The sequence below is a fragment of the Rhea americana genome, unplaced genomic scaffold (genome assembly GCF_003343005.1).
Source record: "Rhea americana isolate MKP2758 unplaced genomic scaffold, rheAme1 scaffold_215, whole genome shotgun sequence".
Classification (NCBI taxonomy): domain Eukaryota; kingdom Metazoa; phylum Chordata; class Aves; order Rheiformes; family Rheidae; genus Rhea; species Rhea americana.
This window is the reverse complement of record NW_028186305.1, coordinates 1,174,762-1,189,500: the sequence shown is the minus strand read 5'-3', so window position 1 is coordinate 1,189,500 and position 14,739 is coordinate 1,174,762. Positions and strand designations below refer to the sequence as shown.

The following is a 14,739-nucleotide window of genomic DNA, read 5'->3' as shown; positions in this document are numbered from 1 at the left end:
TGTTTTGACCCTGGCGTACACATTCGCGTGTGACTCCGTGGCTGTGAGGTGTGCCAGAGCTGAGGAACGCGTTGTTTTGATGTTCTTGAATCAGGAAACAGCTAATGAACGGTCAGTGAAACGAGTTTGGCAGGTCTTGGGCCAGACTGGCAGAGGAGGAGGCAGTTTCTGTTGAGCAGGGCTGGCTGGCCGRAGTACCGGGGGTTTGGTGGGTCGGGCGGTCCCGCGTGTCCGAACCCCGCTGCGGCGGTGCTCGCTGTCCTCACACGTGCAGGGCTCGAGCAGGCCGCAGGCTTTGAGCTTGCTCCTGGTAGTGGCTGGGAGGTGGTGGTAGCGCTGTAAACGTGGTCTGATCTAATTAGTGCAGGGCATAAGCTACTGTTGTAATGGAAGTTATGGCCTGTCATGTGAGATGCGGCAGTTTTAGTGATTTGCATTGGACTAGGAACAAACATTATCAACTGTCACATCTCGGCAGGAGGAAGGTGGTGTCATGGGGTCTGTTAACCGTGTCCCTCACCACTGCCAGAGCACAGCCTGTGGCCCCACAGGTGACGGGGAGCTGGGAGGCGACAGTCAGCCCGTGGTGCTGGCACGAAGAGTGTGTGGAGGGGGCAGGAGGCTGGGTCTCAGGCCAGCGCTTCAGCGCCCCAGTTTCTCCSCAGCTGGCTTCGTGCTTGCTCCATAAAAGGGGGCTGGACCCTTTGTTGGTGCTGTAAAAGCCTCTGCTGCTGCCTGCTGTGTGCTGAAGGCTGCGTGCAGCCTGCGTTTCCTGCTTTCTCATCGGACCAGATGTGGGTCAGGCTCCTCCTCGGCTCTGCTGGCACCGAGGAAGGTATGCTGAGGCCACAGGCCACCCAGCCTCCTTCTGCCCACGTTGTTACAGGCCTAGAAATAGCCTTGTCTTTGGGGTGCAACAGCAAGAAGCGAGAGCTAATTTTAACACCTCCGCCACCATGCGCATCCCCGCTTACACACATCCCCACACACCTCCGGTGCTGCGACGTGGGAAGCGTTTGCTGCTTCCTGGCTCTCCGGTGTTGCCAGGCTGGGGACGGAGCTGGGCTGTCCCCACGAGTCTCCTGTGCGGTGGGTCTCGGGGAGCTGCTGGAGGTGCTGCAGCCCTCGCTGGGCCCGGAGAAAAGCGGGGAGTCCCTGTGAAAACAAGGAGGGCAGCAGTAACTTCTCTGAAATGACAGGAGTGTCTGTGTTGTGTTTCACCCTCGGAGTGCTGGGGGGGGGGGAAGCGTCGAGCGCTCTGTGCTGCTGGTGAGAGCGTCGCCAGGGGCCCCGGCAGGCCGGGGCAGCGCTTGGTCTGTGGGTCCGCCGGCCTGCCGGCGCCTGGGCGCGTCTGGTCTCTAGGTGGGAGAGCCGCCAGGCCGGGAGCCCTGAGCACCAGTGCCCAGGCCCTGCTGGGTCGAACTCTGCTGCCTGTGTCCTCGTTTGTGTCTGCTGCGGAGAGAGCAGCTTTGAGGGAACAAGTCTCTGGGCTCAGGTCAGAGCCAAAGGTGTCTTTGTGGCGGCTCTTCCTCGCTCAGCTCCCTTCTTGCACTCATCACGAGCTGTTCTCCCTGGGTAACAGTCCCCTGCCAGCCACCTCCCTGAAGGGAGTTTTATTTTCTGCTTAACTTTGCCCCTCTCTCCTGCAGGTGCCAGTGTCAGAGTCCTCCTCAGTGTATGTGTGGTAACAACATGTCTGTCCCCCTCCTTGCCGATGCAGTGACCGTCTCAGGGGCAGAGCGGGAGACTGCTGCGGTAAGGGTGCTGCGTGCGGGACCCAGCCGGCTGGGATGGGCTCCCGCTTCTGTCTTGTTCTTCTCTCCTTTTAGAGCTGTTAAAGATGAGCTGTTTCGTGTGGCTCGGAGGGGGCTGTGAGCTGAGCCTGTAAGGCCTTAGCTCTTCAAACATGCATCTTTGTGGCTGGTTAAAGGAGGTGCTAGACCAGTGAGGTCTCCTTTTGCTGCGGGAAAGTAACTGGTCCCTCTGGGCTGGGCTGTTTGTTACTGGTGCTTGGCCCAGCCACAACATCACAGGTCTGTCTTACATTTAAAGCCTGTAGAGGATGGGGTTTTGCAAGGCTTTGGAAAGATCAGCCTCCTCTCAAACTGGTGTCGTCCAGGCGTCATGAGATGGTTCCTCACTGACTGGTTCTCTGCTCTAAGCTGGGCAGCCGAAGGAGCAGATGATGCCCACAGCCTGGCTGGTGTGCCAGGGTGTACCTGCTCCGCCTGCGCGTCATGCTCAAAGATGCAGAGACMTGTCATTAGTATTGGCTATTTCCTGCCTCGTTGAGTCTCTTCGAGTTAGCGACTAAGTGGCCTTTTGCCACATCTCTGCAGCTTCCCTGTGAGCCCAGCCCTGCCTCCTCCCGGGACCCCAGCTGCTGCACCAGCTAATTCTTTTGTTTTTCTGCTTAAATTAACAGGTCATTTTTTTACATGGGCTTGGAGACACAGGGTGAGTATTCCTGGTTGCAGTTCTGACTGAGACGCGTGGCTTGCTGAGTGTGCGGCCCTGCTTTGACGGGGGCTGGCAGGGTGCCTTGTTTGCTAGCAGATGRGCTGGGGAGGCGCGGAGAGAGCCCGGGCCTGGCCGCTTGCTGCAGGCCCCACGGCTGCTCTCCACAGGGGTAACCCCAAGATTTGTCTCGGGCTTTGATCTCGGCCGTGATAGCCCTAATAGGGGGTTTTGGCCAGCAGCTGTGCGCACTTCAGCTTGAATATTTATGATCCTGGCAGCCTGACAGCCCCCCGCCCCCTGCAGGTTTGATTTTCTGCTTTCTTTAAGGGAAGCAGATAAAGACTGCAGCTTTTTCTGTCCTTGGGAGGGCTGGGAGTAGGGTTGTGCCTAGGTGAGTGCATCTCTGTGTGTCTCACAAGGCCGYGTGAAGGGACAGTGTCAGATACAGCAGTAACAAAAGAGTTCTCCCGGCAGAGGAGGTTCTCTCTCCCTCGCTGATAGCAGCTCCTCTGCCTTGAGCCGCTGGGCTGTGCGCGCTGCCTTTGCCGTGCAGTAGAGGAGATCTGTACTGGRGATTCGCGCTGGGCTGCAGGCTGCTGGGTGGGTAGGTGCTGGTGCAATAGAGCATCGGGTCAGGGAAAGGAGCTCAGCAGCCTTGGAGAGATCCTGTCCTTGTCGARGGGGGAATCCCTTGCATCCAAAATGCTAAGGCAAGCTTTGAACTGCCTCTTCTCCTCTCTCCCCAGGCACAGCTGGGCTGACGCTCTCTCCTCCATCCGCCTCCCCTATGTGAAATATATTTGCCCTCATGCGTAAGTGCCACCTTTGCCTTTGAGGGCCCTTGGGAGAGCCTGGGTGGGTGGTTGCACTGGGCACCTGCTGCCCTGAGTGTCCTGGGAGGCAGACCAGGGCCTGAGCCCTGATGTACCTGCGGGGCTGTGCGGAGAGGCTCGCTCTCCTGCGCTGGGTAGTTTGTGCAGGCAGAGGGGTTCCCTGCAGAGCCCGTCAGTGTGGGAACTGCAGCTCTGAGTCTGGTTTCTCCCCTCGCCTGCTCCTAAATCTCTCCCTAATAGCTGCAATGAAAGCCATAAGCATCGGAGCTCCTACCCCTCCCCCTTCCTCCAGGTTAGGGGCCAGGCAGGAGGGGGGCCAGCAGAAAGGGAAGGAAATGTGTGCTGCTGAGCATCTCCCCAGCGCCAACAGCAGCCCAAGCAGGGATGCACTCACCAAGCTGAGAGCTCCATCCCGGCATCCACRGCAGCGGGGACCTCAGCTTCCCGGTGTCCCATGTCTGAGCATCTCCCAGCTCAGCAGCAGCAACAAACAGGAGAGGCAGGCGCAAGTGCTCGCGTCCCGGGGGGGCTGCTTGGCAACGCTGCGAGAYGGCCAGCTCGGCGGGACCTGCTCTGGGCTTGGGGAAGCTCTCTGGGGTCACTGACGGGCCACTGTCCCTTGGCAGAGAGGTCCTGCAGCCGTGGGTGGGGAGGCTGGCTCCCCCACTCCCCTCAGCACCGACTCGCTTCTCTTGCACTTGGACTGAAACACAAACTCTTCTCTCTGCAGGCCCCGGATCCCCGTAACCCTCAACATGAAGATGGTCATGCCCTCCTGGTCAGTGCTCTCGGTCGCAGGGCTGTACAAGGCGGGGGGCTCTCCAGGAGCAAGGGGGGACCTTGGGCACTTTTTGGGGGTGAGGAATGGGAGGTTGGAGAGCCAAAATCCACCATCCAGGAGGAGTCAGGAGAAGAGCAGAGCTCCCTCCTCCATGTGCCCTGGGTGCTGGGAGAGTTTTGGGGTTGATCTTGCTTGTTTTCCAGGTTTGATCTGATGGGGTTGAGTCCGGATGCACCTGAGGATGAAGCTGGGATCAAGAAAGCTGCAGAAAACAGTAAGAGGCTCTGGGGAGGGGGAAGCCGTGGGTTCTTCTCCCTCTTTGGGACAGGAGCTGGTGTCTTCATTCCACCTCTCCTTTCTTTCTGTTGTCCTGTGGTCCCGGCCCCCCTTCTTCACTGAGGCCAAGCGCACTCAGTCCGCGAGGCCTCGGGTGATGCTGATCAACCCCAGTATCTTTTACTGACCCATCTCTCTGGCTTTTTCCAGTTAAAGCAATTATCGAACACGAGGTCAAGAATGGGATCCCACCCAACCGCATCATCCTTGGGGGCTTCTCACAGGTGAGCTGGGCTGTGCTGGCAGAGGCAGAGCAGACCTGGGSTTCAGTCCCCCTCCTTCCCTCCGAGGACGCCCCTTAAATGGAGCACCTGATTCCCTGCATCRGCTCCACCTCGTGCTGTGCGGTGGGGAGTCACGGGACAAGCTGGGGCTGGCGTGTGGCCAGGACGCAGGTGTCCCCGTGGCGCTGACAGACGTTCTCGTCCTTGCAGGGTGGCGCCTTGTCACTGTACACGGCTCTCACCTGCCAGCACCAGCTGGCTGGGATCGTGGCGCTCAGCTGCTGGCTCCCGCTGCACAAGGCCTTCCCGCAGGTACGCTGCGCTGCTGCTACCCCGCGTGCCCGCGGAGAGGGGCAGCGGGGAAGGAGGGGCGTGTTGGAGCCCAGCCTGGGGCTTTGGAGGTGGCGGGGGCTTATTCCTACCCCCCTGCTCAGGCCGGGGGCAGGCGAAGGCACAGCGGAGACTGGGGCCTCTGCCTGCRATCCGGTGAGGTCGTCTGCCCCGCAGCAAGCCCTGCCGCTCCCCAGACCTCCTCTCACCCGCCGGGCCGGAGCTCAGTCCTGGTTGGCAGCCCGACAGGAGGTGTTTGGTGGCAGGGCAGCAGCTGCTGTGCGAGCAGCTCTCCCATGTCCCTCTCAAGAAGAGCTGCCAGGTGACAGGGCCGGGGATAAAGCTCTGGGATGGGGATAAAGCACCTGCTCTTGTCTCTGCTGGGAATCCTCTCTCCTGGGCACCCCTGAATGCTTCCTCCCTTKCTGCAGGCAGCAAGTAACAGTGTGAACAAGGACATCGCCATCCTGCAGTGTCATGGGGAGATGGATCCCATGATCCCCGTCCGCTTCGGGGCCCTCACTGCTGAGAAGCTGAAATCTGTCGTCACTCCCACCAAGGTCCAGTTTAAAACCTACCCTGGTGTGATGCACAGTTCCTGTCCTCAGGTCAGTGCCTCGGGGCAGAGCTGCCACGGGCTGRTCTTGCCTTTGGGAATGACAGCTGCCTGTGGGCCGGGCCGGGMAGGGCTTGAAACCAGGGAGTAAATCTGCTGCGTCCATGGCACGTGAGGCATGTTTGTTCCCTGTTTCACCCCGGAGGAGACTGTGTAGCCCTTGTGCCCCACATGCTGGGAAGAGCCTGGTTTGGGGCATGGCCAGCAGCGTGCCGCGTCCGCAGCGCAGTCCTTGCTGCGTTGAACGCCAGYGCCCTGGTGTCTCGCGGCCTCCCTGCCGCCAGGCCCTGGCGTGATGGGCTCTGTGGTCCCTGCAGGAGATGATGGCAGTGAAGGAGTTCATTGAGAAGCTGCTGCCCCGGGTCTAAGCGGAGCCAATGGAGACTGTCGCAGGGAAGGACGCCAAGGTTGCAGCCGCCGATCTTTCCCCGTGACCTGTCAGCTGCAAACGGAAGCCATGGCAAACAACCTCACCTCCCGTCGTGCCCCCGCCGCCTCCTTTCCCCATCTCTTAGCACCACGTCCTCTCCGGCTGGGGGTGCCCCGTCTCTCCTTGCTGCTCTTGGAGCTGAGATTGGAGCCGTCTAAGGCAAGTCCTCAAGTGGCCTTTTCTCTCCTCCTCCTGCTCCGAGCGGTTTCTGCGGAGGTTACCATCCCCTCGATTCCCTGTTCAGGCACTGCAGCGTGTGGGCCTGGCATGGGGCAGGCGAGGTTTTATTTGTTACAGTATTAGGGGTGGGATATGCCCCCATGCGGCGGGAGGAGCGATGTGGGCACAGAGCAGGGCTCGGGCACCTACCAGAGCCCCTCTGCGGCCCAGAGCAACCAAGGCTCCTCCCCTGCCCTTAGCTTGGCTTCTCTGTGGCTGCTCTTGGTCCCTGCTCAGGTGATTCACGGGTTTTCGATCACAGTTCAGGAACCTGAGACTCTCCTGCAAGCGCCTAAAGGCCCAGGGAGCAGCTCTGCTCTGGGCTGGGCCCTTCCAAGGCTGCTCTGTCTCCCAGGCACTGACAGGATGGCGTCCGTGCGGCCCCTGCAACTCCCGTGTCCTCGCACGGGGCTGCAGCCCCTGCCCTGTCGCACACGCACACTCCTCCCCGCGGGCACCTCCGCGGTCTCACCCCGTGCTCCAGCAGTCTCTGCTGCCGGCCTGCGGCAGCTCTGTCCTCCTCGAGATAATCTTCCTCCTCCTCTTGTCGCTTTTACAATCTCCTCTTCCGCCCTGGGTGGCGGGACCGCCTCTCCCTCCCTCAGGCCAGCTCTGCGCCCTCGGGGCCCCAGGCAAAGCCCTGCTGTTTACAGCTGGCTTCCCAGGGGCTTTGCCATGGAGCCTGCCCAGTGCTGGCCCCGGTCCTTCGTGTCTCTCTTGCTGCTACTCCTGCTTCCCTTTGGACTTGGGCTGGCTCAGGGGTGGGAGAGGAGAGGCGAGGAGAGGCGAGGTCTCCAGGCCCCGAGGGATGGCTCCTGTCCCAGGCTGGCGTAGCTGGAGGAAGCAGGCTTGCTCCCAGCCATCATCTCACCAGCATCTAGTGCTAGGGAGGCGCTGTGCCCCGTCCTGTGGGCCAGCACGGAGGTCTCCTCGCTCGCTCGCGCTGGGGCGAAAGCTGCGGACCTTGTTGGCCTTCCCACGTACAATCAGAGGGCGCCCGGGGCTGCCCGGGCCCTCGCTGCACCTGCCTCAACCAGCTGGCTGGAGGCTGCAGCCAAGGCGTCTCCCTTCCCCRGCGCGATGGGCCGTGCTGGCCTCTGGGGGGGCCGAGGCACGGGGCCAGGAGCGGCCGGCCTGCAGAGCCGCCCCCCAGGGCATGGGGGTCTCCTTCCCTCTGCCCCGAATGCCGCCTCCTGCTGCGGCCTGTCTCAGCTGCCCGCTCCCCTCCTGTAGGGCCCAGGGCACTTGCTGTTGAGCAGCGCTGCTCTCCTCACCTCTCCTCTCCTCTCCTCTCTTCTCCTCCATGGGCTGAGCCCACAGCACCGTTGGACCCTTCTGGGCTGGAGCCGTAAACGTCTTTTAAAGAACCCGCCAGGCTAAGGGCTGTTGCTCCGTCCCGCGCACTCTGGCTGCCGGTCGATGCCCGTGCTGCCCCCTTGCACCRCAGAGCCCCTGCTCGGTGCCCCATGGTCAGCAGCAGGCTGTGGCCAGGACCCCCGTTCCAGGGCTGGCACCTCGAGGGTGACAGCAGGGCGAGGGGCTGATCCAGCCCCACCGCCTGGGGTGCGGAGTGGGCTGCCCTGGCCGGCCGCTGCCCCGTGAGGCAGAGCCGGTGCCAGCCTGTGCCGGGCCGCCCGCACACGGGGAAGGGGAAGGGGGTGTCCTCACCTGCCGGCAGCGCTGCTGCAGCTCCTGCTTGAGCCGTGCCCTCTCCCCTGGGATGTGCAAAGCAATAACCCGCTCTCCGGAGATTCGGGTCTGTTCGGACCCATTCTTGGTCGGTTTCTTGGTTTGTTTTGGGTTTTCTTTCTTTAGGAAGACTTAAACCAGCAAACTTGCTGCTGGCGTAGGGGGAAGCTGGGCTCTTCCCTGTGCTTGGGTTCAGCCCTGCTGTTTCTTCTACTTTGTGTCTGTTCAAAGCTGCTGCAWCCTGCCCTCCCCTGCTTGCAGCAGGTGGGAGGGGAGGCAACGGGCTGGCTGGGCTGGGGAAATGCGGCTCCCCGGAGGTTACGTTGGGGCTGGCGGATGTACTGACCTACTTGACTGTGAACTGGAACCTTATGCGTAGCACGGGCCGGCGTGGGCCCAGGACTCGTGGCCATCCTCAGGCACGGTGTGGGTGGCCGCGCTGGCCTGGTTGCAGAGCATTCCTGCTCGCTCCCTGCGTGAGCAGCACGTGCCTTGCCGGGGCGGCGGGGGCCAAGGCCGTGCTGAGGACCCGGGAGGGAGAACGGCTTCTCTCCATTCCTCAATACAGCTTTTTTGTTTTGTTTTGTTTTCTCCTCTCTCTTGTCTTCCTTGTACATGTTTGGGGTTTTTTTTTTTGTGTGTGTGTTCCACAGAGTCAGATACAAGGTTAAATAAATCATAAACCTCTCCCAGAGCTGAGCTGGCGTCATTCGTGGCTGGGCAGCAAGGCTGTGAGCACCTCCTTGACAGAGGCCCGGCTTCACAGCTCAGAGGATAAGCTTGACACCGCAGGCAGCGCTGGTTGAGGGAAAGCAGAACACAGCTGCTACTTAGAAAGTAAGAAAGTTTATTTAAAAACAAATGAAAAGCTCCATTCATAATTTAGTAGCATAAGTTATTAATCCAAGTGACAGCAAACCAGACYGGCTGCATCATCACTGCCTAACGAAGCCGTTAGAGGTGCCAGTAATAAATAGGACCAGTATTTGATGGCCAAGTGGAGCCTTCTCCTGGGCACTCCTTGGCAACACGATTATAGAAGTGGCTGCCACAGGCAACTTGAAAGCAAAACCAGACACCAGCCAGCTCTGAATTCCTGACATCCAGCAGGGAGACACGGCCCTGCGGGGCTGAGGGTGCCACGTGGCTGGGACCGGGGCTGGTGGCCGTGATCGCTCACACAAGCACGTCAGGGTTTCTTTGCTAGCTGGTGCCTGGGAGCTGGGGAAGCCGCAGCGCCGCATGCAGGCCCTGGCAGGAGGGCCAGGGACATGCAAGTCAGGCCCTAGGCCAGCGGTGGGGGCAGGGGAAGCAGGGCAGCCCCTGGCAGCACCCAGCTCCCCAGTGCGCTGGGCTGGGGGAAGGAGCCACCAGCTCCTCCTGGGGCCCAAAGACTTCAGGCTGTGACTGTGGTCCCTGGGGGGGGGTGAGAGGAAGATGTGGCAGCCTGAGGCCATGAGGTAGGTGAGGGAGACAGCAGCCATCTCTGGCCCTAGGCCAGGGGCGCAGTGGCTACCCCAGCTGCCTGCCTGGGGCCCACGAGCCTCCGCCTGCTCCCAGACCTGGAGAAGCAAAGGACCGGGCCGGGCCCAGGCTGGGAGTGAGATGGCCCAGGAGCAGCTCAGCAGCGATTGCAGGGCCCAGCCAAGGACCTTGTCCTTGCTGAAGCCAGCAGCACCCCAAGTAAGATCCCATGAGGGGATTTTCTGCCTTTGGCCAAGGCCAGGCCCTGGGTGTGCTTTTCCTTGTGTTTCTGGTCTATGAGATGAAGAGGACCTGGGGAAAGGAGGAAGAACAAAGAGGAGGCTGAGGGGCCTCCTGCCCATGCAAAAGGTGGGTGGGAGAGAGGGGTTGGAAATTCATCCAAGATCATCACAACCTCACTGGGACTTCGGGAGGGCACAGGCAGGGCCACCCAGCAAGGGCCCGCGGCAGCCAGGCRTGCCTGCGGCCCCAGAGCCAGCTCAGTTGTTGCTGAAGCCCGTGGGGTTCTGCAGCTGCCATCGCCACAGGTCCTCACCTGCAACAGGAAAGATGGGGGTGAGAGACAAGGCAGAAGGGCGCAGCCGGAGGTAGCACGGCTGGCTGAGGAGGGGGGTTGCTCTTACACATCTTGTCCAAGCCAAAAGCAGCTTTCCAGCCCAGCTCACGCTCAGCCAGTGCCGGGTTGGCATAGCAGGAGGCCACATCTCCCTCCCGCCGGCCTGTGATCTTGTACTTGATCTGTGGGAAAAGCAGCAGCATGGGGACTGAGAGCTCCCAGGGCTCAGCTGAGGGGACTCGCACCTGCCCCAGTGCCCAGGAGCCAGGAGCAGGGATGGGGATAGGAGCTGCAGTCTGGGAGCTGCAGGAGCAGAGCCAGCAGCTGCCACAAACACGCGCACAAAGGCTGCCAGGGCACCGGCTGGCCACGTGCTCCCTGCAGGTCCAACCTTACCTCCCTCCCCGAGGCTTTCTCCATGGCTCGGACCATCTGGAGGACAGAATAGCCAGTGCCTGTGCCCAGATTGTAGATCTGCAAGGAGGGTAAAGGACAAGTGTCAGCTCCTTCTGCACGGGCAGAAGGACAAGACCTCCTGTTAGCTCCCCGTAGGCTGCAAGAGCTCAGCCTGGGCCCTGCCACAGGGCATTTAGTCTTCACAAGCCTTGGGGGAACAGTCCGCGCAGCCATAGCTATTGCTGGGCCCGTGCTGGGCTTCCAGTGGCTCAGGGGATTGGGGGGGCAGGTGAAATCCGTGCTCTCATTCTCACTGCTGCTGTCTTCCCGTCCCCTCGGCACACAGACCTCCCTGGGGGTTTGCTTTGCAACAGGACACAAGTAGAGTGAGAGAAACGTTGCAAATCCCCACTAAGGCTGAAGACATGTGGGCAGTGGGGACAGAAGGGCCTGCAAGCACAGCCCGGAGCTGGAGGCAGCCAYGGGGAGGACGGGGCTGCCACCTCCCTGGGTGCAGGGCAGGTCAGAGCCCTCCCAGCTCCACCCTGGGCCCGTGTCCACGAAGCTGTGGGTCCCCTGCAGCACACGAAGCACCCCACACCCAACCCTGCCCCACAGCCACAGCGCTCTCAGTACCTTGCAGCYGCAGTTGTCTTTGAGTTTCTTCAGAGCAGCAATATGGCCCTTGGCCAAATCCACGACGTGGATGTAATCCCTGACACCTGCGGGGACACGGAAGGTGAGCACACAGCCCCCCTGCCGGGGCACAGCCAGCCTGGGGGGGAGGGATGTCTCTCCATGCCCCTGGGAGCTGACCCGCAACGCACCCGTTCCATCATCCGTGTTGTAGTCATCCCCAAACACGCTCAGGACGTCCCGGCGCCCCACCGCCACCTGCACAGAGACAAGCCTGTGAGAGCCCAGCCCGCCTGGGCGGCGTGCCCAGGGATCGCCAACCCCGGGGTCCTCAAAGGCTGCAGCTGGGCGGTACCTGAGCCACGTAAGGCATGAGGTTGTTCGGGATCCCCTGAGGATCTTCTCCAATCATGCCTGACTCATGGGCACCAATAGGGTTGAAATAGCGCAGGATAACAGCGTTCCAGTCCTACGGAGACACACACACACTCACAGAGGACTCTGTGGGGAGGGTGCAACGTGGCCAGCAACAGCCTCCGGTCTGTTCAGGGGCGTGGGGCAGCCATAATCCCAACCCCAGAGCGCTCCAAGGGGAAACGCCTCAGCTCCCAGCCCTGGGCGCCTCAAGGTGGCTCCTCACCTTCTCCGCTTTGCAGAGATCTCGAATCATCTCCTCAATGAAGTACTTGGATTTGCCATAGGGGTTGGTGCAGCCACCAACGGGGTGGTTCTCGTCCAGGGGCAGGTACTTGGGGTCTCCGTAGACCGTGGCAGAGCTGCTGAACACGATGTTCCTCACGCCATGGGCTTTCATGGCCTGGGGGAGCAGGGACCATCTGCCACCAAGCCAGGGAGCGCCATGCCCCCCCAGCTCGGCCACACGGCTCAACCCTCCGCGAGCACCTTACAGGTCTTGCCAGGCAGTGCTGAGTGCCCAGGGGCTGAGAAGGTCCAGCCATCCCAGTCCCCAGTCCAGGGGGACATTCAAGAACCACAGTGAAAGATTTTGTGCTTTCTGCCCTCATGGGAACCGGCAGGCAAGGAGAGGCAGGCAGGACCCTGCTGGCACCACTCGCCTCCTCTCTATGCAGGCAGCAGCCCAGCGAAGGCCTTTCAATCCTGCCAGTGCAGCACCAAAAACTGGTCTGTGGCACGATGGCCGGGTCACCCGCTGATGGGCTCCTCTGCGCCGATGGCTGAGGGCTCCTCTGCCCTCTGGACCTCATGTTTGTTAAAATGCATCGTTAAATACGTTGTTGAATGCAGCCTYCTGCCATCTCCTGCCCTGCAGCACCCGCTGCGCTTTGCTCCCCAGGCAGCCGCGAACAGCTCTGAGCACTGCACGCTGCCTCCTGGCTCTGCTCACCYCCAGCAGCCGGATGGTCCCGGTGAGGTTCACCCTGTAGTACTCCAGGGGCTTCTGCACAGACTCCCCCACTGCCTTCAGCCCCGCAAAGTGCATCACAGCTGAGAAACGGTGCTGCAGAGGGAGGAAAGAGCCATGTATTAGTGCCACAGCGAAAGGAGATTGAGAGCAGCTCCTGGTTTTCCATCACTGCCGGGTGCAAAGGGGGCTTGTTGGTTACGGTAAATTTTTTCTGCGGGAAAAGGAAGGGGCTGCATGTTCAGGAAGAACAAGATGTTCAAGGCAGAGACTCGAAGCAAAAGCCAGTCAGCAGTCTCTCCCGGAGTGCCACTCAGCCACCTCACGTAGTTTTCATTGCCCATGGAGGAACATTCAYGGGTCACACCACATCCTCAGTGCTGTCCTTTCCTCTCCTGTCCTGCCCAATTCACCTCCCTCTCCTGCCTCCCACCCCCAGCACAAACCCCTTTGCAYTGCCCCGTTGCTCAGAGAGCCTACAAGGCCACCTCGGGACATCGCCACTCCTGTTCTCACCTTGCTGAAGAGCTCCTGCAGTGCTGCCTCATCCGTAATATCCAGCTCCTGGAAAAAGATGGGCTGGTGCACGATCTGCTGCACACGCTGGAGGCTCTCAGGGAGCACATCTGCCCCTGGGGAAGTGGAAAGGGGTCAGGTCCTGGGACAGATGAGCCCCTGGCCCAGGCTGACAGCAGCTGAGCCCTTTGCGTGGGGAGGGAACAAAGGCTTCCTGTACCTCGGATGGCGTTGTGAAAGTTGTCGATGACCACGGGGACGTAGCCGGCCTCCACCAGCTCCAGCACACAGTGGCTGCCAATATAACCAGCTCCACCAGTCACCAGGATCTTCTCTGCCATCGTTACCTGAAGAAGAAAGGCCCTTCAGTGCAGAGCATGACGTGGAGTGGCCTGAGGTGGCGCGTTGGCCAGGAGCTCTGGCAGGGCAGAGAGGGCTTGGAGGCCGTCACGTCAGCGCTTCCCCTAGGCCCTCCCAGCCTGGCATTGGCCTGGAGAGGAACCGGCTGGGCAGGCTGTAGCACACCCTCGTCCACACGGATCACACATCCGGGTCTGGGAGGGTTTATTGCCTTTCTGATATTTGTCACAGCTTGAATACAACCACGATCCTGGTGTCACCCATATCTTTCAGCACAAATCCCTCAGGCTAATTAGTCCCTAAGCACAAGCACCTAATGGCATTAATTTGGGAGGTCACTACAGGAGGCATCAGCTCTGTCCTTTCCACATTGTTCCCCACTTTCTCTCCCACTCTGATGCYCCTGCCTCTACAGTGGTGCCCTCCATCCTTACAACCTCCCCTCCCAGCCCCAGCTCTRGCCCCTCTCTACTTCTGCTTCCCAGGAAAGTAAGTGCTGGTTCACTGAATATTACAGGGGTATTTGTTGGCAGTCACAAGCCCAGCAGAARCATGGAAAAAATCCTACAAAGCAGCCTTTGTCCCTTGGAGCAGAGGGCTAAGATGTCACCAGCCCCTCCAGCACCTACAGCCCAGCAGTTCTTGCTGCTCCTACCCAGTGGGAAGGAGGGAAAATTGATTTTATCATCAGGCTCCCATTATGGAGCCTCCCAGGGAAAACTCTTTCCCTGAGTGACTTCAGGGAAAGTCACTCTCAGCACAGAGTCTCAAACTCAAAACCACCCAGCTGAAGCCATTAAACAGTATCTGTGAACAGGCCAGCAGGAGGCTGGGTTCTCTGGCCAGGCTGCCCAGTCCTGCTCCAGCAGCCAGCAAGGGCATCTGCAGGGAAAGTCACGGCCTGAACCAAGCATGGCAAAGACCACAAAAATAAAGCTGCTCTTTGCCCAGCCGATGAGCATTACAGGGGACAGGCCACAGCCAGCGGGACAGAGTGTGACCACAGCACAGCTAGTGCCACAGGGCACGGCCAGCGGGACAGGGCACGGCCAGCGGGACAGAGTGTGACCACAGCACAGCTAGTGCCACAGGGCACGGCCAGCGGGACAGGGTGCGGACAGGACACAGCCAGCAGGACAGGGCACGGCCAGCGGGACAGGGTGCGGACGTGGCGCAGCAGCAGGACAGGGTCACCCGTGAGGCTGGTGTTACCTGAGAGGTTCAGGGGTTACCTGAGGAGCTGGGACCGGGGCTACCTGCGGGGCCAGGAGCCGCCTGCGGGGCTGGGTGTTCCTTATGGGGCTGGGACCTGGGGTTACCTGCGGGGCTGGGGATTACCTGAGGGGTTGAAGACAGGGCTTGCGTGAGGGAGCAGGGCTGGGGGGCTACCTGTGGGGCCAGGGGATCGCTTATGGGGCTGGGGACCGGCACCAAAGCTGCCCTGTGGGGCTGGGGATTACCCGAGGAGGCAGGGCCGGGGAGGGGGGG

At 60.8% G+C, this 14,739-nt stretch overlaps 2 protein-coding genes across 2 annotated transcripts; one reads left to right on the top strand and one right to left on the bottom strand.

Annotated features, from left to right (window-relative positions):
* Positions 1 to 1,647: 1,647 nt before the first annotated feature.
* Positions 1,648 to 8,612, top strand: LYPLA2 (lysophospholipase 2). Its single transcript, XM_085305064.1, has 9 exons — positions 1,648 to 1,755; positions 2,426 to 2,457; positions 3,207 to 3,272; positions 4,024 to 4,071; positions 4,278 to 4,348; positions 4,561 to 4,634; positions 4,845 to 4,946; positions 5,396 to 5,572; positions 5,898 to 8,612. Exons 1-9 carry the CDS (start codon positions 1,678 to 1,680, stop codon positions 5,946 to 5,948), a joined length of 699 nt encoding a protein of 232 aa, XP_085161190.1. The 5' UTR covers positions 1,648 to 1,677; the 3' UTR covers positions 5,949 to 8,612.
* A 1,186-nt stretch (positions 8,613 to 9,798) lies between these two features.
* GALE (UDP-galactose-4-epimerase) lies at positions 9,799 to 13,262 on the bottom strand. The gene is made up of 10 exons (XM_085305063.1): positions 13,112 to 13,262; positions 12,892 to 13,007; positions 12,358 to 12,471; positions 11,632 to 11,808; positions 11,347 to 11,460; positions 11,183 to 11,249; positions 10,992 to 11,077; positions 10,356 to 10,433; positions 10,027 to 10,141; positions 9,799 to 9,938 (listed from the first exon to the last, which is right to left on the bottom strand). The coding sequence occupies exons 1-10, from the start codon at positions 13,230 to 13,232 to the stop codon at positions 9,883 to 9,885; spliced, it is 1,044 nt and encodes a 347-aa protein (XP_085161189.1). The 5' UTR covers positions 13,233 to 13,262; the 3' UTR covers positions 9,799 to 9,882.
* Between the last annotated feature and the right edge of the window lie 1,477 nt (positions 13,263 to 14,739).